The 24,966-nt window shown below is 44.1% G+C and overlaps 1 protein-coding gene and 1 pseudogene across 1 annotated transcript in view; one reads left to right on the top strand and one right to left on the bottom strand.

Annotated features, from left to right (window-relative positions):
• LOC115136054 (calpain-5-like) overlaps window positions 1–24,966 on the top strand; it is a 75,853-nt gene that overhangs the window by 31,654 nt on the left and 19,233 nt on the right. Inside the window, exons 3-5 of the mRNA XM_029671424.2 lie at window positions 1,796–1,927; window positions 12,463–12,671; window positions 15,541–15,733. Of these exons, the coding sequence (XP_029527284.2) occupies window positions 1,796–1,927; window positions 12,463–12,671; window positions 15,541–15,733 (534 nt within the window). The remainder of the gene's footprint in view (window positions 1–1,795; window positions 1,928–12,462; window positions 12,672–15,540; window positions 15,734–24,966) is intronic.
• Window positions 9,259–10,129, bottom strand: LOC115136067 (olfactory marker protein-like; annotated as a pseudogene).

Here is a 24,966-nt window from a genome sequence, read left to right as displayed (position 1 = left end):
ATGACCGTACACGAAGGAGGACAGGGCCTGGTGGAACTGGAGAGCAGGATGGCTGCTTTCCGACTAAAGGCGGTGCAGAGACTGCTGTACCACACTGATGTTGGCTGGAGGGAACCAGCATGCGCTGCTGAGGAGAGCTGGCGGATTAGGGTTGGACCGGCAGCTGTTCCTCATGAAGCTGGAGAGGCTGAGTACAGCAGGTCTCTCAGAGTTTTACTCTGCGGTGCTGAGGGCCTGGCAGCTGCTAAGACCCACACGAGAAGGGGGTGTGGAGCCTGGGCAGTGGGTGTGGGAGGAGCCTATCTTCCACAACCCAGCCATCCCTTTGAGATCGGTTCAGTCGGCCAACCTGCAGAGGCAACTGATGGCAGGGGGTTTACAAAGGCTGGGTGTCCTGAGAATGCTGGGAGAGGAGGGGTGGAAAACCCGGAGGTCTTGGCGCAACAAACAGGAATAACGTCTCTTAGGCTGCTGGAGAGATTCCTGGAGGAGGTCCAGGAGGCACTGTCTGAGCCGGTAAGGGGGTGTTTGAGAGGCCAAAGGGAGAGGGGCCACCAATGTTCCCGCCACTGCAGGTGACGGCAGAGACTGGAGACTGGCAGGGGGTCTGGAGGACTTGTTAGATTTTAACACTCCGAGCCTGGGGGAGTTTGAGGGGGTGGGAGGTAAAGCCCTCTACAACCTCTGTGTTAAGGTTAGGAGCATTAGAAGCCTAACAGGAGTGAAGGCACATCAGTGGCAGGGGGTATGTGGGGCGGAGAGTATGGTGGGTTTTAGATGGAGGGCGCTCTACAAACCCCCAGTACCAAAGAGGTCAGGGGACCTCCAGTGGAGGGTTCTTCATGGAGCCCTGGCCACTAACAGCTGGTTGGCACGGGTTGATCCGGGAATTGGGCAGGGGTGTCCTTTCTGTCAAATGAAAGAAACTGTAATTCATGTGTTTTCTGTGTGCACCAGGTTAATGCCATTAATGTCTCTGTTGGAATGTCTGTGTGACAGGTTGGGGTGGTTTTTGCTGTTGGGATGTTTATAATGGGATACAGGTATTCGAGTAAGGAGAAAGAAAAATGTGTTTTGTTGAATTTTCTGTTTGCTCAGGCAAAGTTAGCTATTTGGCTAACAAGGAGGAACAGGGTCAAGGTGGGGGATAACAGACCCTTTACTACTGTTTAATGGGATGGTCTCTGCGCGCCTTAGGGTTGAGTTTGAGTTCTATAAAATGATCAAATGTGTGGAGATGTTTGAGGAGATATGGTGTGTTGGGGGGGCTGTCTGTATTGCTGGGGAAGATGTTTTGGATATACGGTTGTAGGAGAGGTTTTTTGTGTATGGTGATTTGTACAGGATATATTTTTATTTTTTTATTTTAGGAGTGGGGGGGGTGAGTTTTAAATGAATTGAGAATGTTTCAATAAAGAAAGACCAAAAGTCAAAGTCTCTCTCTCTCTCTCTCTCTCTCTCTCTCTCTCTCTCTCTCTCTCTCTCTCTCTCTCTCTCTTTCTTTCTTTCTTTCTTTCTTTCTTTCTTTCTTTCTTTCTTTCTTTTTCTCTCTCTCTTTCTTTCTCTCTTTCTCTCTCTCTTTCTCTCTTTCTTTCTCTCTCTTTCTACCCATATATTTTTTGGTCCCTAGGCCTCATGTAACCTTTCTATTTCTCCCTCCTTCCTTCCTTCCTTCCTTCCTTCCTTCCTTCCTTCCTTCCTTCCTTCCTTCCTTCCTTCCTTCCTTCCTTCCTTCCTTCCTTCCTTCCTTCCTTCCTTCCTTCCCTCTCTCTCATTCTCTTCTGTCTCTGTGTAGGAGCTCTGTGAGGACCCTCACCTGTTTGTGGATGGGATCAGTGCGCACGACCTGCACCAGGGCCAGTTGGGAAACTGCTGGTTTGTGGCGGCGTGCTCCAGCCTGGCCTCCAGAGAGTCCCTGTGGTCCAAAGTAAGTGTGGGCGTGGAAGGCTGTGTGTGTATGTGCGTGTGTGCCATGACTGTACCCACGTACGAGTGTACCCATTAGGCCAGATTACCTGGTGAAGAAGGGGTGAACAGGGGAAAGCACATCTTACCAGAGGCATCATTAGGCCACATCAACACCTCTCTAGAACACTCTCAGCAGAGTTGGAGTACTCTACCACGCTTATAACGCCGTCTCTGACTGGGGTTTAGGTAGAGTATCATGGTAGACTTTGCTGGTCTACTCGGTTGTGTTACAATAATGAATGTGCGAGTATCTAGCATTCTTTCATGACATATTTTTATTAATATCCTACACCTTCTGGATGTGTGTACCATAATACAGTTCTAAAGCCCTATTGGCACAGGACTAGTACTATACATCGGTTATGTAATTATTACCCCAGCATGTCCGTTTTTCCAGTGGAAGATTCGGACAAAATTTGCTTTACCAAACTGCCCCGTTATTATTTTTTTGTCATTCAAAATACACTGCTCAAAAAAATAAAGGGAACACTAAAATAACACATCCTAGATCTGAATGAATGAAATATTCAGATTTCCATTGATAATTTTTGTGTGATTTTGTTGTCAGCACATTCAACTATGTAAAGAAAAAATCACAACATTTCAAAATCACACAAAAAATATCAATGGAAATCAAATTTATCAACCCATGGAGGTCTGGATTTGGAGTCACACTCAAAATTAGAGTGGAAAACCACACTACAGGCTGATCCAACATTGATGTAATGTCCTTAAAACAAGTCAAAATGAGGCTCAGTAGTGTGTGTGGCCTCCACGTGCCTGTATGACCTCCCTACAACGCCTGGGCATGCTCCTGATGAGGTGGCGGATGGTCTCCTGAGGGATCTCCTCCCAGACCTGGACTAAAGCATCCGCCAACTCCTGGACAGCCTGTGGTGCAACGTGGCGTTGGTGGATGGAGCGAGACATGATGTCCCAGATGTGCTCAATTGGATTCAGGTCTGGGGAACGGGTGGGCCAGTCCATAGCATCAATGCCTTCCTCTTGCAGGAACTGCTGACACACTCCAGCCACATGAGGTCTAGCATTGTCTTGCTTTAGGAGGAACCCAGGGCCAACTGCACCAGCATATAGTCTCACAAGGGGTCTGAGGATCTCATCTCGGTACTTAATGGCAGTCAGGCTACCTCTGGTGAGCACATGGAGGGCTGTGTGGCCCCCCAAAGAAATGCCACCCCACACCATAACTGACCCACCGCCAAACCGGTCATGCTGGAGGATGTTGCAGGCAGCAGAACGTTCTCCACAGCGTCTCCAGACTCTGTCACGTCTGTCACGTGCTTAGTGTGAACCTGCTTTCATCTGTGAAGAGCACAGGGCGCCAGTGGCGAATTTGCCAATCTTGGTGTTCTCTGGCAAATGAAAAACGTCCTGCACGGTGTTGGGCTGTAGCACAACCCCCACCTGTGGACGTCGGGCCCTCATACCACCCTCATGGAGTCTGTTTCTGACCATTTGAGCAGACACATGCACATTTATGGCCTGCTGGAGGTCATTTTGCAGGGCTCTGGCAGTGTTCCTCCTGCTCATTCTTGCACATCGGCAGAGGTAGCGGTCCTGCTGCTGGGTTGTTGCCCTCCTAAGGTCTCCTCCACGTCTCCTGATGTACTGGCCTGTCTCCTGGTAGCGCCTCCATGCTCTGGACACTACGCTGACAGACACAGCAAACCTTCTTGCCACAGCTCGCATTGATGTGCCATCCTGGATGAGCTGCACTACCTGAGCCACTTGTGTGGGTTGTAGACTCTGTCTCATGCTACCACTAGAGTGAAAGCACCGCCAGCATTCAAAAGTGACCAAAACATCAGCCAGGAAGCATGGGAACTGGGAAGTGGTCTGTGGTTACCACCTGCAGAACCACTCCTTTATTGGGGGTGTCTTGCTAATTGCCTATAATTTCCACCTGTTGTCTATTCCATTTGCACAACAGCATGTGAAATATATTGTCAATCAGTGTTGCTTCCTAAGTGGACAGTTTGATTTCACAGAAGTGTGAATGACTTGGAGTTACATTGTGTTGTTTAAGTGTTCCCTTTATTTTCTTGAGCAGTGTATATGTAAGGCGTGAAGATATTTCAACTTAGTATTGGCCATATGGTCTATAGTTCAGAGAATGTCAAAATAATAATGCTTATCAATAAGAATCATGAACTGTAGCCTTTGAAGACATTTAATCAACTGACATATTTGGCAATAAAAAATTACTGACATGAAAGATTCGGCTGGGACAAAAATGATGGATGTAGTGATTTGTGCTCGTGGACATAATTACATTACCTGAGCTCCCCTTGTAAAACGTATCCTGTCCAAATAGGGCTTACGCTTTGTTATAAGACATTATGAAGGCTTTTACGTGTTAATAACAACTTAAGCCCTTAGCCCTATTCGGATGGGATTTTTATTGTGGGAGTTCAGGTAATTTAATTATGTGCACAAGCACCAATCACTGTATCCGTAATTTTAGTCCCGTCTGAATCTGCAATTCCGCCACATTTAAGGTCCCCAAGAACACAGTGCCCTCCATCATTCTTAAATGGAAGAAGTTTGGAACCACCAAGACTCTTTCTAGAGCTGACCGCCCGGCCAAACATGAGCAATTGGGGAAAAGGGCTTTGTCAGGGAGATGACCAAGGACACAATGGTCACTCTGACAGAGCTCCATAGTTCCTCTGTGGAGATGGGAGAACCTTCCAGAAGGACAACCATCTCTGCAGCCCCCCACCAATCAGGCCTTTATGGTAGCGTGGCCTCAGTAAAAGGCCAATGACAGCCCGCTTGGAGTTTGCCAAAAGGCACCTAAAGGACTCTGACCATGAGAAACAAGATTCTCTGGTCTGATGAATCCAAGATTGAACTCTTTGGCCTGAATGCCAAGCGTCACATCTGGAGGAAACCTGGCACCATCCCTACAGTGAAGCATGGTGGTGGCAGCATCATGCTGTGGGGATGATTTTTAGCGACAGGGACTGAGAAACTAGTCAGGATCGAGGGAAAGATTAACGGAGCAAAGTACAGAGAGATCCTTGATGAAAACCTGCTCAAGATCTCTCAGAACCTCAGACTGGGGCGAAGGTTCAGCTTCCAACAGGACAACGATCCCAAGCACACAGCCAAGACAATGCAGGAGTGGCTTCGGGACAAGTCTCTGAATGTCCTTGACTGGCCCAGCCAGAGCCCGGACTTGAACCCGGTCAAACATCTCTGGAGAGACCCGAAAAAAGCTGTTCAGCGACTCTCCCCATCCAACCTGACAGAGCTTCAGAGGATTTGCAGAGAAGATTTGGAGAAACTTCCCAAATACAGGTGTGCCAAGCTTGTAGCGTCATTCCCAAGAAGACTTGAGGCTGTAATCACTGCCAAAGGTACATCAACAAAGTACTGAGTAAGGTGTCTGAATACTTATGTAAATGTGATATTTCAGTTTTTTATTTCTAAAAAACAGCTTTTGCTTTGTCATTAGGGGATATAGTTTGAAGAGGGGGAAAAACCACTTGATATATTTTAGGATAACCCTGTAACGTAACAAAATGTGGGAAAAAGCCATGACACCATTATTTCTTACCCTGTAGGGAGACCGATGGATCAATAGGCTATTTATTTTACAGGCTAGCCAATCCACCCAGCAGATATTGGGAGTGAATATTGGAAATGAAAAGAGTGTGTGTGTGTTTGCGCATGTGCGTTTGTGAGTTTGTAAAATAGCCCTCTTAAGCTTTAAGGTGGAAAATGGCAGAGAGAGGTGGGCTGGACAGAGACAGATCAATATGCACAGTTCCAGTCAAAAGTTTGGACACACCTACTCATTCAAGGGTTTTTCTTTATTTTTGCTATTTTCTACATTGTAGAATAATAGTGAAGACACCAAAACTATGAAATAACACACATGGAATCAAACCATCTCAATTGGTTTGAAGTCAGGTGATTGTGGAGGCCAGGTCATCTGATGCAATACTCCATCACTCTCTTTCTTGGTCAAATAGCCCTTACACAGCCTGGAGGTGTGTTGAGTCATTGTCCTGTTGAAAAACAAATGATAGACCCAGTAAGTGCAAACCAAATGACATATTGACTGACCTTCATATCTTAAAGTAATGGTGGACTGTCATTTCTCTTTGCATATTTGAGATGTTCTTGCCATAATATGGACTTGTTCTTTTACCAAATAGGGCAATCTGCTGTTTACCACCACTACCTTTGTCACAACACAACTGATTGACTCAAACGCATTAAGAAGGAAAGTTCCACAAATTAACTTTTAACAAGGCACACTTGTTAATTGAAATTAATTCCAGGTGTCTACCATGAATGTGGAGAGAATGCCAAGAGTGTGCAAAGCTGTCATCAAGTCAAAGGGTGGCTACTTTGAAGAATCTCAAATATTAAATCATTTTGATTAATACTTTTTGGGGTTCTACATGATTCCATATGTGTCATTTCATAGTTTTGATGTCTTTGTTATTATTCTACAATGTAGAAACTAGTACAAATAAAGAAAAACATTGGAATGAGTAGGTGTGTCCAAACGTTTGGCTGGTATTGTACAGTTGAAGTCGGTAGTTTACATACACCTTAGCCAAATACTTTTAAACTCAGTTTTTCACAATTCCTGACATGTAATCCAAGTAAACATTCCCTGTCTTAGGTCAGTTAGGATCACCATTTTATTTTAAGAATGTGAAATGTCAGAATAATAGAAGAGAGAATTATTTATTTCATCACATTTCCAGTGAGTCAGAAGTTTACATACACTCAATTAGTATTTGGTAGCATTGCCTTTAAATTGTTTAACTTGGGTCAAACGTTTCGGGTAGCCTTCCACAAGCTTCCCACAATAAGTTGGGTGGATTTTGTCCCATTCCCCCTGACAGAGCTGGTGTAACTAAGTCAGGTTTGTAGGCCTCCTTGCTCGCACATGCTTTTTCAGTTCTTCCCTCAAATTTTCTATGGGGTTGAGGTCAGGGCTTTGTGATGGCCACTCCAATACCTTGACGTTTTAATGACTCCAACCTAAGTGTATGTAAACTTCCGACTTCAACTGTACATTATTATTTGGACTTTCTCCTTGGCCATTAGGCCAATATTAGGCATTTAAAATATATTCACGCCTAGAAGAGCCTCCATGCGTCCTATGGGAGACCTAGTCTGCAGGTCGGATTCCCAGACAATATTTGTAAGCGTGTTGCATCCAGAAGAACTTTGATTTGTGGATCACAGACCTTGATTCCATATGTTGATTTCCTGTGTGTGTGTGTGTGTGTGTGTGTGTGTGTGTGTGTGTGTGTGTGTGTGTGTGTGTGTGTGTGTGTGTGTGTGTGTGTGTGTGTGACCCATGGCAGTCTGAATGTGATGGAAGCAGTGCATTGATGGTTTAGTGACACCTGGCACGGTGCAGTGATGCATACAACAACTAAGAGGTAGATCCCCTAGGATCCTGGTATGTGCACAGGCCTAGCTAATTAGTGTTGGTGCGGTGTGTGTGTGAGAGGCAACTGTAAGTATGAGAGGGAAAAAGTATGACTGTGAGCTGATATTATTGAATAAGGAAGAGAAGGACAGTGGAGACGCGATCAGATTGATAATTACACACTTAAGACTGCAGGCCATTCGCTTAATTGAGACTCAAGAGACTGTCACTGTACTCTGCTGCTACTGCATTTCAGTTCCACATTGTCATTACTGACAGAAGGAATGGAGATGAGATTTATTTTGGAGAAAAGTAGTCAACTGCAAAGAGTGAGACATTCGATCTAACTGGTGGGTAGTGATTTCAGGCATTAATTTGTGCCTCTGTGATGAGTGGGTGGATGAGTGGATGAGTGGGTGTGGGTGCCGCCCATCTCTCTCCTCTCTCTCTCTTTCTTTCTGTCTCTCTCCTACATATTCTCTCTCTCCCTTCCCCTCCATCTTTTGCTCTCCACTACCCGTCTTTATGTGGAGGCTTTCTCCTACGGAGGACAACCACCCCCCCGTGCTCGTTTGTCATCCGGGCAGGGGCCAGACGGAGATGGATGAGGTAATAGGAAGCCAGTCTGGGTCTTGTTCATTAGGGCACACCAGAGAGCACCAAATAAATTGCACCAGAAAACCAAAACCAAAGTGTTTCTTCTTGGACGAGTTTTGGCTGTTTTCCGGCTGTTTCCTTCCATTTGTTGTGTAATTAATAGGACCCTGTTATCCGCTAGGGTATTATGTTTGTGCTGCCACACTACAGTACAGCATCCCTCTCTGCTGCCTGCCACCTCAGGTGGGAGGAGAACGACTCCACACACAGCCGGAACCCCCTCAAGGTCAGGTCATCTGTGACGAGCCTGCTCTTTTGTCAGACGGCAGTAGAGAAAATGAAATTCGATAGTACACACATGCAAACAGACAGTCATGCACACATACACACAATCACAGCGCACACACACACACAATTTGTAATAGAAAAACATCAGAGCTGACGTTGTATTGCTAGTCTGTTAGAAATGCCATGGAGAGAATCGTTTTGTCTTTTGTTAAGATTTACTCAGATCAGTAGTCCATTTCAACAGCACATAAATGACCTACAAGTAGTCATTCTCTAATTAGTTGCTTTAGTCATGTTATGGTATCAAACAAACATTACAAGTAATGAATAATCACATCTCTAGACTCGACTGACTCTACAGTATGGCTCTAAACGCTGTATCCTTCATAGTAATTTCAACATCAGACATCAAAATGCTCTGTTGTTTTGATCAGATACAAGTACCTGAATCCCTATGGAAAACCTACCTAAAGTAGACAGTAGAAAAGGACATATTGCAATCCAAAACAAGGTTCTGTTATGTTTTGATGCTGGTCGTACCATGTTAAAACGGAAGACAGGAAAAAAAAGAGATGGATGAGAGTTGAAGGAAGGAAGCAATTGAGACAAGGGAGTGGTGGTGTTGAGATGTTATCCTTCTTCCACCCCAGAGGACGTGAAGGGTTGTGGTCCCTCTGGTCGCTCGGTTCATGTGTCCTTTCCCCTGTGGTTACAAGTACCAACTACTGTAGGCCACATTAAATCGGCCATTTGTCTCACAGGCCGCCAAATTGTGACCCCTGCCCTAACCCGAACTTTACTTCCTAATTAAGGAGAAATATTATACTGTATTTAGAAAATGACAGTGTGAAGTTTGAAAGGAAAAACTAAATTGTGCTCCGACAAGGAAGGATGGTAATGGAAAAACATGATGAAAGCACTTGCACATAATGCCAGATGACTAAAGAAAACATTTCCAAAATAGCTGCCTTGTACCTTGCCTTCCCGCCGCCATTTCCTCCTGCAGTCTTCACTTCTGGCCCACCTGGAAACTGATGGAACATTCAAAGACGCCGGGACCAACACCTTCCTCAAACGCCAGCAGGAAGTACATTGTCTTCCTCACCTTTTCTAAATCAGCAATCCGCTCACCAAACTCCTGGCCGTCGGCCTCGTAGTGGTGCACAGGCGTGTCGTCGCCATAGCCCTCGGCTCGCCAGAACACCCCGCTGGGTCCAGTAGCTGGCGGTTCATCATTTACATTTACATTTAAGTCATTTAGCAGACGCTCTTATCCAGAGCGACTTACAAATTGGTGCGTTCACCTTAAGACATCCAGTGGAACAGCCACTTTACAATAGTGCATCTAAATCTTTTAAGGGGGGGGGGGTGAGAAGGATTACTTTATCCTATCCTAGGTATTCCTGAAAGAGGTGGGGTTTCAGGTGTCTCCGGAAGGTGGTGATTGACTCCGCTGTCCTGGCGTCGTGAGGGAGTTTGTTCCACCATTGGGGGGCCAGAGCAGCGAACAGTTTTGACTGGGCTGCGCGGGAACTGTACTTCCTCAGTGGTAGGGAGGCGAGCAGGCCAGAGTGAGAGTCATCAAGTGGGTGAGGTCAGGCGTCCAGAGCTGCGAGGTGGCAATCACAGTGAGGCGGCCCGGACGTGCCAGCCACACGCCCCAGGGGTGAAGTGCAAAGCATGCAGGGAGAAGTCTAGGTGGTAAACGGCCTTGTGGGGTCGGAGGAGACCGTCCTCACCGTCCTGCCGCTTTCCGCCGCGCTGCTGCAGAGACTGGACCCTCTGGCGCATCACCTCGGTCAGATGGAGGTCGGGCTGGAAGGGCAGCTCCAGTGTGGTTTGGGAAGCCATGTTGGTTTGGGTTCAAGAGGTCAAGCTTCAAGAGGTTGATGGTTCGAAAAGTGGGTGAAGGCTCGATCATGCTTTGGCTGGCTGAGTCCTCTCACTCGCTCAGGAATCCCCTCTATCTCTCACTCTCTCTTTGTCACGTTCTCAGCATCTTTGTCTCTCTCTCTCTCTCTTCTTTTCTTCCTCTCTCGCCGGTCAGTTAATGTGTCAGTTAGTGTGTCAGTTAACCAGTTAGTATGTCAGTTGGTGTGTCAACTAGTCAGTTAGTGTGTGGAAGACTCTCGCGCATGGCTTTAATACCCTTAGACGGGTGGTGGGTCTTGCCGTCTTGGTGTTCTTATTTGGCAAAATGAGCATTAGACACTAGGCAACTGGAGCTAATGACGTCTGCGGAGGAGAATTTGAGATTTCCCTTGTGGAAACCAGAGACAGTTGTGTGGTTGTCACATATTTATCTCACATTTGTGCCATCGTTGTGCTTGGCTAGTGGAGGCCTGCCTCTCTCACTACATACTGTATTCTGCTAAGTATGACCGAAATCTGCGATATTTCAGATTGAAATGTATCAGGTAGAACAGATATATGATTGTCTGTCAGATAGAAACTGTGTTAAACGTTTTATTTCTATCTGCTATGTTCAAAACATTTCCCCCCTGGGCCGTATTCATTAGCCGCAGAACAGACTGAAATAGGGAGGGACTACCTGAAATTGTCCATCAAGATGCGCTCATTTTAATTTTCTATTGCCAAATGTTTTGCTACATTGTGCACTATTAAATATGGACCAGGTGATGGGGTAGCTCTGTGTGTCTGGTCTGATGGGCACCACTGCCTGAAAATTGTGTTATGGGATGGGAGGAGGGGACTGCAGGGGTGGATGGAGCTGCTGTTTCTGGCCACTCCATCCTTCGCAGAGTAGAGTTATCATAGAGCTTTATTGTGTTCTGGATGAAAGCCAAGATGGATATTCCTCTCTCTCTCTCTCGCTCTCTTTCGCTCTCGCTCTCTTTCGCTCTCGCTCTCTTTCGCTCTCTCTCTCGTTCTCTCTCTCGTTCTCTCTCTCTCGTTCTCTCTCGTTCTCTCTCGTTCTCTCTCTCTCTCTCTCTCTCTCTCTCGTTCTCTCTCTCTCTCTCTCTCTCTCTCTCTCTCTCTCTCTCTCTCTATCTGTCTCTCTCTCTCTCTCTCTCTCTCTCTCTCTCTCTCGATCTCTCGATCTCTTACCTTCCCTTGCTCTCTCTCTCTCCCTCCAGGCCAAAGTCAGAGAAAAAGGAGCCAGAGAGAGCAAGGGGGGGGGGTAGCTCCCAAATGATTCGGGGTTTCCATGGTGCAGTGCTGTTTCTTTTATCCTCTCCTCTTAAAGGAGCCGCTACTACACACACACACACACAAACACACACAGAAAAGCCCCTCAATCAGCAGAAGGAAGGGTCCATCGGAACCACACAGCTAGAACCTACCTACCGACCGGAGTCCACCACTCCCCTGCATGTATCTCCAAGTACAGTGTAACTGATGTATGCAGACGCCTTAAGTGTGACCTTATTTGTGCCATACACCCCACCGCAGTCTGATGGGGAGCCACTGGGAAGGGGATGACTGGCAGGTAGTTCCATGCAGCTCGAATCGTTCCCCAGCCGTGTGTCCTGTTCCACCTGTTCTCGCTCTGGATTTATGCTAGCCAGAGCCCTGGTGATAAATTACATTAAATGTTCCCCTAAACCTCCGGAACGCATCGGCCGGCCTAGAGGGGACCAGGTGGGGGCACGAGGTATGCTGCAGCGGGGATGACAGCCTCACTCACAAGAGGGTGTGTATTTATGAGTTCGGCCGACACACAACTTGTAGGTTTGGCTTTCACAATATAACCAACACTCTCTTTTTCCTCCCTCTACTCGTCTTGCATTTCCACACCCTCCACACCTCTCCTCCCTTTCCCACACCCTTCACCCCTCTCCTCCCTCTCCCACGCCCCCTCTCCTCCCACTCCCACTCCCTCTCCCCCTCCACCCTCTCCTCCCCCTCCTACTTTTCCACACCCTCCACCCCTCTCCTCCCTCTCCTACCTTCCACCAACTCTCCTCCCTCTCCCACTCCCCCATCACCCCTCTCCTCCCTCTCCCACTCCACCCTCCACCCCTCTCCTCCCTCTCCTACTTTCCCACACCCTCCACCTCTCTCCTCCCTCTCCCACTCCACCATCCACCCCCTCCTCCCTTTGCCCACCCTTTCCCTCCCTCATTCCCAACCTCTTATCCCTCCACCTACACCTTCTCCGACCTCCTCCACTCCGTCCTCTCCACCCCCACACTTCCCCCTCCAACCTGCCCTCCCTTCAGGTCATCCCAGACTGGAAGGAGCAGGAGTGGGACACAGAGACGCCTGAGGCATATGCCGGAATCTTCCACTTCCGCTTCTGGCGCTTTGGCGAGTGGGTGGACGTGGTGATTGACGACCGGCTGCCCACGGTGGACAACCAGCTGGTCTACTGCCACTCAGATGACAGTAACGAGTTCTGGAGCGCACTGGTGGAGAAGGCCTATGCGAAGTTAGTCAATGAATCAATCAATCAGTCAATGGCTTTATTGTACAAATTGGGAAACGTGTGGTACTGTCTTGGAGAAAAATGTATTATTCAATCCATGTGTCCATCAATCTATATATTGTCCCAATTTGGGAATATGATGTAAAGTCTGGGTTAAAAACAACAACATTAAAATGAAATGAACACCTATGGGACAGGGATAAAGAGAGAGTACTGTAGCAGCCCTGGGGGAATGTCATCTAATTAAAGATATGATGCTATGTTTAAGTCTCCCAATATTTGAGGTATGCAAAAAAAATCTTTAGAACGAAGACGCACTCACTCAATGTAATAAATATTTCCAATTGGTAACACTTTACTTAACGCCTGTAGGTTCAATGCTTTATAACATGTTATAAGCATGTCTTATAATAAGACCTAATAATCTATTATGTACTTCTATCAATATTTTGACTGATTCAAAAGATGTACTATTCACTGTCCTTTTGATTAAGCTGTAGAGTCACATATTAAGATTTGAAGTCAACTAAGGCTGCATTTACACTGGCAGCCCAATTCTGATCTTTTTCCAATAATTGGTCTTTTGATCAATCATAGTAGCTCTTTTACCAATAATTGGGCAGAATATCAGAATGGGAATGCTGTTTAAGAATCTAGGCTCCTTTGTCATCCAGATGTCAACTGTGCATTGTAGACAACATTGATAGAGGGATATTTGACTTCAGATGAAGAGTATGGCCCTTCCAACGCCAGGATTGTGGGTTCGATTCCCGGGGCCACCCATACGTAAAATTCATGTCGCATGACTAGGTTTCTTTAGATGAAAGTTTCTGCTAAATGGCATATATTGTTTTTTATACTGAACAAAAATATAAACACAACATGTAAAGGTCCCATGTTTCATGAGCTGAAATAAAAGATCCCAGAAATGTTCCATCTGCACAAAAACATATTTCTCTAAAATGTTTTGCACAAATTTGTTTACATACCTGCTAGTGAGCATTTCTCCTTTGCCAAGATAATACATCCACCTAACAGGAGTGGCATATCAAGAATCTGCTTTAAACAGCATGATCATTACCTTGTGCTGGGGACAATAAAAGGCCACTCAAATATGTGCAGTTTTGTCACACAACACAATGCCACAGATGTCTCAAGTTTTGAGCGAGTGTGCAATTAGCATGCTGACTGCAGGATTATCCACCAGAGCTGTTGCCAGAGAATTGTATATAATTTCTCTACCATAAGCCGCCTCAATTTGTCGTTTTAGAGAATTTGGCAGTATGTCCAACCGGCCACACAACCGTAGACCACGTGTAACCACACCAGCCCAGGACCTCCACATCCGGCTTCTTCACCTCCAGGATCGTCTGCACCCAGCCACCCAGACAGCTGATGAAACTGTGGGTTTGCACAACCTAAGAATTTCTGCACAAACTGTCAGAAACCGTCTCAGGGAAGATCATCTGCGTGCTTGTCGTCCTCACCATGGTCTTGACCTGACTGCAGTTTGGCATCGTAACCAACTTCAGTGGGCAAATGCTCACCTTCGATGACCACTGGCACATTGAAGAAGTCTGCTCTTTACGGATGAATCCCGGTTTCAACTGTACCAGGCAGATGGCAGACAGCGTGTATGGCGTTGTGTGGTCAAGTGGTTTGCTGATGTCAATATTGTGAACAGAGTGACCCATGATGAGAGTGTGGTTATGGTATGGGCGGGCATAAACTATGGACAACGAACACAATTGCATTTTATCTATGGCAATTTGAATGCACAGACATACTGTGATGAAATCCTGAGGCCCATTGCTGTGCCATTCATCCGCCGCCATCACCTCATGTTTCAGCATGATAATGCAAGGCTCCATGTCGCAAGGATCTGTACACAATTCCTGGAAGCTGAAAATGTCCCAGTTCTTCCATGGCCTGCATACCCACCAGACATGTCTGTGCTTCTACACCTGCATTGCCTGCTGTTTGGGGTTTTAGGCTGGTTTCTGTACAGCATTTTGTGATTGAGCACCTTCGTTTGGGATGCTCTGGATCGACAGTGTGTTCCAGTTCCTGACAATATCCAGCAACTTTGCACAGCCATTGAAGAGGAGTGGGACAACATTCCACAGGCCACAATCAATAACTATGCAATGGAATAACTATGCAATAGAGATGCATGAGGCAAATGGTGGTCACACTAGATACTGGGTGTTCCTTTGTTGTTGTATTTTACCCCCATTTTCTCCACAATTTCATGATATCCAATTACAATATTTTCTCATTGCTGCAACTCCCCAACGGGCTCGGGAGAGGCGAAGGTCAAGTCATGCATCCTGCGAAACATTACCTGCCAAACCGCGCTTCTTAACACCCGCCCGCTTAACCAGGAAACAAGCCGCACCAATGTGTCGGAGGAAACTTCAACTGATGACCGAAGTCTGCAGGCGCCCGGCCCGCCACAAGGAGTCGCAAGAGTGCGATGAGGCAAATAAAGCCCCCCCCGGCCAAACCCTCCCCTAACCAGGACGACGCTGGGCCAATTGTGCTCTGACCTATGGGACTCTCGGTCATGGATAGTTGTGACACAGCCTGTGATTGAAACCGGGTCAGTAGTGACGATGCAGTGCCTTAGACTGCTGTGCCACTTGAGATCCACACCTCTATGTTTTTTTAAGGTATCTGTGACCAACAGATGCATATCTGTCTTCTCAGTCATGTGAAATCTATAGATTAGGTCCTAATGAATTTATTTCTATTGACTGATTTCCTTATATGAACTGTAACTCAACAAAATATTTTTGTTGCATTTATATTTTTGTTCAGTGTATTTGAATTCATTCATTAAATCCCTCCTCCCCCCCTCCCGTCCCTGCAGAGTATACGGCTGCTACGAGGCCCTGGACGGTGGGAATACGGCGGATGCACTGGTGGACTTCACAGGGGGTGTGTCGGAGCCTATGGACCTGCTGGAGGGCCAGATGGCCACGGACGAGGTGGCCCGCAACCAGCTGTTTGAGAGGGTACTGAAGGTCCACAACCGGGATGGCCTCATCAGCTGTTCCATCCGGGTGAGTCAGTCGGGAAGATCTGGTCGTCACCAGCTTTCATACCCACAAAGTCATAAACCCTGCTCATTTCTACAATTTATCTTCTTAAATATTGATTTCGAACCTAACCTTAACCCTAACCATACTGCTAAACTTATTAAACTAAGATCAAAAAGTTTTTTTAAATGATGCCAATTTTTACTTTGTGGTTGTGGAATCTGACTTTGTGGCAATAGAAGCTAGTGGAAACCGGAAGATCTGGACTAGACAGACATTTTGTATCATCGTGAGGGGGGTGCAAGGGGGTCATATCAAATCAAATTTGATATGTCACATGTGCCAAATACAACAGGTGTAGGTAGACCTTACAGTGAAATGCTTACTTACAAGCCCTTAAAACCTTTTGTGACTAGGGGGCAGTATTTTCATTTTTGGATAAAAAACGTTCCCGTTTTAAACGGGATATTTTGTTACGACAAGATGCTCGACTATGCATATAATTGACAGCTTTGGATAGAAAACACTATGACGTTTCCAAAACTGCAAAGATATTGTCTGTGAGTGCAACAGAACTGATGTTACAGGCGAAACCCAGATAAAAATCCAATCAGGAAGTGCCCCATTTTTTGAAAGCGCTGCATGCCAATGACTCCTTATATGGCTGTGAATGGGCTACGAATGAGCTTACGCTTTCTACGTATTCCCCAAGGTGTCTACAGCATTGTGACGTCTTTTTACGCATTTATGTTGAAGAATGGCCGTAAGGGACCACATTGAGCAAGTGGTCACATGATGGCTCCCGCAGAAAATCTTGCGTAAAGTACAGAAGTAACCATTTTTCCAATCGCTTCTAATGAGAAACCAATTGTCCCCATGGATATATTATCGAATAGATATGTGAAAAACACCTTGAGGATTGAATCTAAACAACGTTTGCCATGTTTCTGTCGATATTATGGAGATAATTTGGAAAAAAGTTTGGCGTTGTAGTGACCACATTTTCCGGTCGATTTCTCAGCCAAACGTGAAGAACTATTTCGCTTACAAAAATAATATTTTGAGAAAAAAGGAACATTTGCTATCTAACTGGCAGTCTCCTGAGTGAAAGCATCCGAAGTTCTTCAAAGGTAAATGATTTAATTTGATTGATTTTCTTATTTTCGTGAAAATGTTGCCTGCTGCTAGCAGGGCATAATGCTATGCTAGGCTATGATAAACTTACACAAATGCTTGTCTAGCGTTGGCTGTAAAGCATATTTTGAAAATCTGAGATGACAGTGTGATTAACAAAAGGCTAAGCTGTGTCTCAATATATTTCATTTGTGATTTTCATGAATAGGAAGATTTTCCAGGGATATTTATGACCGCTGCGTTATGCTAATTAGTTTGAGGCGATGATTACGCTCCCGGATCCGGGTTTGAGAATCGCAAGATTAACCATCAATGCAGTTTTAAGAAAAAAAGTGTTAAGAAAGTATTTACTAAATAAACTGAAGTAAACAATAAATAAAATGACAAATGAAAAAAATAAGAAAATAGAAAAATAACAAATATTTAAAGAGCAACAATAAAATAACAGTAACGAGGCTACTCGAGGGGGCACCAGTACAGAGTCAATGTGTGGTGGCTCAGGTTAGTCAGTTACGCGATCACAGTCATGTTCAGTACAAAACTTTAAGAAAATGCTTTGAAACAGGGAGGTACTACAATACCTGTACATTTTCTTTTCCATTGCAAAACGTGTTGCTGCATTGTGGGTTAATACGGCCCTGCTATTTAGGGGAAAAATAGTTTTGCAATATTTGTTGCAATATTTGGCAATCGTCATGATAATGTGCCATCCCGTCTATTTCAAAAGTTATAGTTAGTGTATCTTTGCAAGAGGAAAATGATCCATCTAACCATCCTATACTTTACTGATGATACTTAATTTGTATGAGTGTGTACAGTATACAGGATCAATCTCTTTATTGTCCCAATCAGGAAATGTGTGGAAAACAACATCAATAAAATCTAAGGAACACCTAGGGGTAGGGTTACAGTCAGAATTATGGATTAACATGGGTAATCGGGATCCAGGGACTGTCCCTGGAACATTCTTCACATGTCCAGAAAAATGTAATGTCAGTTACAAAGTTTTTCCCCAATGTCGAACTAATGCAATTCCACAAAATACACAACATGCGCAGCATCAGATGAGCAAAAAATTCAATAGCTAATTATCCAAACAGGTTGTCGCAAAGCCTACTTCACACAAAGTCACCACATCTGGGGCGGCAGGTAGCGTAGTGGTTAGAGCGATGGACTAGTAACCGTAAGGTTGCAAGTTCAAATCCCTGAGCTGATAAGGTACAAATCTGTCATTCTCCCCCTGAACAGGCAGTTAACCCACTGTTCCTGAAAATAAGAATTTGTTCTTAAAACCTGTTAACGGGTGGGGTTCCCTTTTGGGAACGACCCCTCCCACGTTCAGCTGGAACGTGGCGCATGGAATGCAAAAATATTCTTAGAAATATTTAACCTCCACACATTAACAAGTCCAATAGCTCAAATGAAAGATAAACACCTTGTTCATCTAGCCAGCAAGTCAGATTTCTAAAATGTTTTACGGCGAAAACATAGCACATATTTATGTCAAACCACCACCAAAGACACAGCTAATTTGAATAGCCATGTTGAACAAAATATGCAATCAACAAACGCAGGATTGAAAGAAAAATAATTCACTAACCTTCACTAATCTTCATCAGATGACAGTAATAGGACATGTTACACAGTACATTTATGTTTTTTTCAATAATATGCAATTTATATCCATAAATCTCTGTTTACAATGACGCCATGTTCAAAAAATGCTACTCAAATGTCCGGAGAAATGATGATAGCTCCGCCAGATAACGTCAGATAACAAGCAATACACATCATAAACTTTGACTAAATATACATGTTCTACATATAGTTAGAAAGATACACTTCTTCTTAATGCAACCGCTGTGTTACATTTATTTTTAACGTTACAGAATTTGTTCACTAGGCTATAATATGAGACGGCGCTCAGACATTAGCAGTATGTCTCCTCTATGTTGGAGTCCACAGAAACACAAAATTACCACATAAATATTCCCTTACCTTTGATGTTCTTCGATCAGAAGCCGTGGAAGGAGTCATACTTACCAAAAACTGCGTTTGGTTTTCAAGTCTGTGTCTTTGGGTTATCAAACGCGACAAATTCCGGCTGAAATGCAGCCAAAATTCTAGTGGATGCGTATCAAAACGTCAAAATTATATGTCGACTAAACTGGTCAAACTAAGTGCAGAATCAAGCTTTAGGATGTTCTAAACGTGCAAAACAATTATCAGCTTGAACAGACAAACTGACATCGTTTGGTGAAACCTGGAGCAAAGAGAGCTCCAGACCCGACTCGCGCAAGAGAGTACATGTATTTTCGCGTGACCCGAAGATTTTAGCCTGCCAAAGGGTGAGGGAGCGCGTGATTCTCACAATGAAACGCCCCATTGAAAGGAGACATCGCGCTGAAGAGATAGAAACTGTTCCCAGATCCGTAGCTGGTTGGGAGGGGGGGGGTTGGCCCAACTTTTCAGATGACAAGAGAGAGTTTGGGAGAATGGCTGCCCTGAGAGTTCTGCTTTACATACAGACATCATTTGAACGGTTTTAGAAGCTTTAGAGTGTTTTCTATTCAATAATTATTATTATATGCATATATTAGCAATTTTGGACAGATTTTTTTCTGTTTACTATGGGCACGCAATTCCTCCAAAGGGGGCAGTATTCTGCCTACCCCTAACAGGGCTTAACTAGGCTGACTTGCCTAGTTAAATAAATCCTGACTCCTGTCTCGCATGAACATTCCTGAATGTAATCCATAGGTTGCATTATCAATGCACGTCTCTCGCTTATGCAAATCAAAATACAGCTCTATTCTCAAAATACAGCTCGACAGCTCTCTGCTGTCTCATACTTGCTGCCCATATGAGAGCTTCACTAGAGAATGTGTGATCAACAAACGGTATGGATATTTTTAAAACAGAGTTTGTCCCCGTTAACTTCTCATGGCTGCAGGGGCAGTATTGAGTAGCTTGGATGAAAGGTGCCCAGAGTAAACAGCCTGCTCCTCAGGTCCAGTTGCTAATATATGCATATTATTATTAGTATTGGATAGAAAACACTCTGAAGTTTCTAAAACTGTTTGAATGATGTCTGTGAGTATAACTCATATGGCAGGCAAAATCCTGAGAAGAAATCCAAACAGGAAGTGGGAAATCTGAGTTTGGTCGATTTTCAACCAAGCCCCTATTGAATACACAGTGGGATGTTGGTTATGTTGCACTTCCTAAGGCTTCCACTAGGCTTCAACCATCTTTAGAATCTTGAATGAGGCTTCTACTGGGATTTGGAGCCAGATTGGAGCTGTTTGAGTCAGTGGTCTGGCAGAGAGCCGGGGCCTGGTCACACGCATTTCACATGATAGCCACCTGCGTTCCATGGCTTTTCTACAGACAATGGAATTCTCCGGTTAGAACGTTATTGAAGATTTATGAGAACAACATCCTAAAGATTGATTCTATACTTAGTTTGAAATGTTTCTTCGACCTGTAATATAACTTTTTGTAGTTTTCATCCGACATTCGGCTGGACCTGAACGAGCATTTGGATTTGCGTACTAAACTCGCTAACAAAAGTAGCTACTTGGACATAAATAATGGACATTATTGAACAAAACAAACATTTATTGTGGAACTAGAATTCCTGGGAGTGCATTCTGATAAAGATCATCAAAGGTAAGGGAATATTTATAATGTTATTTCTGATTTCTGTTGACTCCAACATGGCGGATAAAAAAAAAAATCTGAGCGCCGTCTCAGATTATTGCATGGTTTGGCTTTTTCCATTTTCCGTTTAAAAAAAAAACCTCACACAGCGGTTGCATTAACTTCTTGCGTCGAGCAATCCCGTATCAGGGAGCGTAATCGTAGCCTCAAGCTCATTACCATAACGCAACGTTAACTATTCATGAAAATCGCAAATGAAATGAAAGAAATATATTTACTCACAAGCTTAGCCTTTTGTTAACAACACTGTCATCTCAGATTTTCAAAATATGCTTTTCAACCATAGCTACACAAGCATTTGTGTAAGAGTATTGATAGCTAGCATAGCATTAAGCCTAGCATTCAGCAGGCAACATTTTCACAAAAACAAGAAAAGCATTCAAATAAAATCATTTACATTTGAAGAACTTTGGATGTTTTCAATGAGGAGACTCTCAGTTAGATAGCAAATGTTCATTTTTTCCAAAAAGATTGTGTAGGAGAAATCGCTCCGTTTTGTTCATCACGTTTGGCTAAGAAAAAAAAACGAAAATTCAGTCATTACAACGCCAAACTTTTTTCCAAATTAACCTCTTCAGTCGACCCTCTACTTTTTTGAACATTCTGTTAAAAATCGCGCAACATTTCAGCGCCCTGCTACTCATGCCAGGAATATAGTATATGCATTTGCTTAGTCTGTGTGGATAGAAAACACTCAGACGTTTAAAAAACTGGTTAAATCACTGCTGTGGCTTTACCAGAACGGCATTTACATCGAAAAGCACAGGAAAAACTGATCACTGAAAATGGGGAAAATATATCCATGCGCTACTTGAACCCATTGATAAACGTGAACCACAATTAATTGACTGAGGTTGCAGTACCTACAGCTTCCACAGGGTGTCTAGAGTCTTGTCATTTCCTTCGAGTTTTTTCTTGGTCAAACACATACAGGACACCGTATCTAATCCGGTCTAGGACCGGATATTTTCGTTGAGTTTCTAGCCGGACATTTTTCCAGACGGACAGCTAATGATCTTTACATCGCCTCCTGATGAATTTTATCGCTTATTAACGTTTACTAATACCTAAAGTTGCATTACAAACGTATTTCGAAGTGTTTTGTGAAAGTTTATCGTCGACTTTTTGAATTTAAAAAAATGACGTTACGTTTTGAAACAATGTTTTTTTCGTTTATCACACAGTCTACATATAACGATATCTAGGCTTTATATGGACCGATTTAATCGAAATAAAGACCCAAATAGTGTTTATGGGACATCTAGGAGTGCCAACAAAGAAGATGGTGAAAGGTAATGAATGTTTTCTATTTTATTGTGCGGTTTGTGTAACGCCGAAATGTTAATTATTTTGTTTACGTCCCCTGTGGGTCTTTTGGGGTGTTGCATGCTATCAGATAATAGCTTCTCATGCTTTCGCCGAAAAGCATTTTAAAAATCTGACTTGTTGCCTGGATTCACAACGAGTGTAGCTTTAATTCGATACCCTGCATGTGTATTTTAATGAACTTTTGAGTTTTAACTAATACTATTAGCATTTAGCGTAGTGCATTTGCATTTCCAGAGCTCTAGTTGGGACGCAAGCGTCCCGAGTAGAAGCAACAGGTTAACTCCATAATATTGACAGAAACATGGCAAACGGTGTTTAGAATCATCCTCAAGGAGTTTTTCACATATCTATTCGATGATAAATCATTCGTGGCAGTTGGGTTTCTCCTCGGAAGCAAATGGAAAAATACATGCAGCTGGAGATTACGCAATAATTGCGACGGAGGACACCAAGCGAGCACCTAGTAGATGTAGTGTAAAATGGTCAATCTTCCAATGATATGCCTACAAATACGTCACAATGCTGCAGACACCTTGGGGAAACGACCGAAAGTGTAAGCTTATTCCTGGCCCATTCACAGCCATATAAGGAGACATAGGAACACAGCGCCTTCAAAATCTGGGGCACTTCCTGTTTGAAATTTCATCTTTGTTTCGCCTGTAGCATCAGTTCTGTGGCACTCACAGACAATATCTTTGCAGTTTTGGAAACATCAGAGTGTTTTCTTTCCAAAGCTGTCAATTATATGCATAGTCGAGCATCTTTTCGTGACAAAATATCTTGTTTAAAACGGGAATGTTTTTTTATCCAAAAATTAAAAGAGCGCCCCCTATATCCAAGAAGTTAAGAAGAGGTATTTCCATGTCTAACAATTGTATTTATCAAAATTTATAATGATTATTTCTGCCAACGGATATGGCTCTCTGCAATATCACTGGATGTTTTTGGAACTAGTGAACGTAACGCGCCAATGTATACTGAGATTTTCTATATAAATATGAACTTTATCAAAAAAACATACATGTATTGTGTAACATGAAGTCCTATGAGTGTCATCTGATGAAGATCATCAAAGGTTAGTGAAGAATTTTACCTCTATTTGTGACTTTTTCTGTGAGTTGGTGATGACCTAACATAATCGTTTGTGGTGCTTTCGCTGTAAAGCCTATTTGAAATCGGACACGGTGGTGGGATTAACACCAAGATGACCTTTAAAACGGTATAAGATACTTTAGAATTTGGCGCCCTGCACTTTCACTGGCTGTTATATCGATATCCATCCCGTTAACGGGATTGCAGCCCTAAAAAGTTTTAAGATACCTTGATATTTAAACTATTTCCACAAATTCCACTCTTCATCTCCCCGTTATTCATGAGCTGATCTGCTATCCATACAATCAACTTGATGTTGACAAATATAGGATATTTTCTGTCATTCGTTGGAGGTTATCTAGCAAGCTTAGCAACTTGATTGAATGCCATTACAAAGTTTGTATGATTCGACAACGCTATACTCGTGGTGTGCTCTGTGGGTCCTGAGCGCACTATGTGTCGATATAGCTTACTGCGGAAATTGATTGAGGAATATGATAACGCTCTGAATTTATGAACATCCTGTTTTGCAATTCACAACAATGTCATTGGAGATCAAAGATAGTTACTGCATCATTACTAAATATTAGTTTAATTTGCTCTGAAATCTTTACATAGTGAGGCAGCCAAGCTGATAAAATGGCGTAGTGTCCCTTTAGAAGATTTAAAAGTGGCACTTTGCGGTATTTTCCGGGACTCTTGTTCTTGGTATTGAAACTTGGTTCATTTTCTGGAAAATATTCATCCAAATCAATGTAGGGTATGTAAACATATAAAAGTGGCATTGTGGCTAGTGGCTAGTGATACATGTATTACATAAAGATGGCAAGATGCAGTAGATGGTATAGAGTACAGTATATACATATGAGAAGAGTAATGTAGGGTATGTAAACATTATATTAAGTGGCATTGTTTAAAGTGGCTAGGGATACATTTTTACATCAATTCTTCCATTATTAAAGTGGCTGGAGTTTAGTCAATATGTTGGCAGCAGCCACTCAATGTTAGTGGTGGCTGTTTAACAGTCTGATGGCCTTGAGATAGAAGCTGTTTTTCAGTCTCTTGGGCTCTGCTTTGATGCACCTGTACTGACCTCGCCTTCTGGATGATAGCGGGGTGAACAGGCAGTGGCTCGGGTGGTTGTTGTCCTTGATGATCTTTATGGCCTTCCTGTGACATCGGGTGGTGTAGGTGTCCTGGAGGGCAGGTAGTTTGCCCCCGGTGATGCGTTGTGCAGACCTCACTACCCTCTGGAGAGCCTTACGGTTGTGGGCGGTGATACAGGCGGGGATACAGCCCGACAGGATGCTCTCGATTGTGCATCTGTAAAAGTTTGTGAGTGCTTTTGGTGACAAGCCGAATTTCTTCATTCTCCTGAGGTTGAAGAGGTGCTGCTGCGCCTACTTCACCACGCTGTCTGTGTGGGTGGACGAATTCAGTTTGTCTGTGATGTGTACGCCGAGGAACTTAAAACTTATTTTCCTCTCCACTACTGTCCCGTCGATGTGGATAGGGGGCTCCCTCTGCTGTTTCCTGAAGTCCACGATCATCTCCTTTGTTTTATTGACGTTGAGTGTGAGGTTATTTTCCTGACACCAGACTCAGAGGGCCCTCACCTCCTCCCTGTAGGCCGTCTTGTCATTGTTGGTAATCAAGCCTACCACTGTAGTGTCGTCTGCAAACTTGATGATTGAGTTGGAGGCGTGCATGGCCACGCAGTCGTGGGTGAACAGGGAGTACAGGAGAGAGCTCAGAACGCACCCTTGGGGGGCTCCAGTGATGAGGATCAGCGGGGTGGAGATGTTGTTACCTACCCTCACCACCTGGGGGCGGCCCGTCAGGAAGTCCAGTACCCAGTTGCACAGGGCGGGGTCTCGAGCTTGATGATGAGTTTGGAGGGTACTATGGTGTTAAATGCTGAGCTGTAGTCGATGAACAGCATTCTCACATAAGTGTTCCTCTTGTCCAGATGGGTTAGG

Source organism: Oncorhynchus nerka, linkage group LG10, assembly GCF_034236695.1.
Source record: "Oncorhynchus nerka isolate Pitt River linkage group LG10, Oner_Uvic_2.0, whole genome shotgun sequence".
In the NCBI taxonomy this organism is placed as follows: Eukaryota; Metazoa; Chordata; class Actinopteri; order Salmoniformes; family Salmonidae; genus Oncorhynchus; species Oncorhynchus nerka.
The sequence above is the reverse complement of the archived record's forward strand: the minus strand, read 5'-3'. Positions and strand labels throughout refer to the sequence as shown.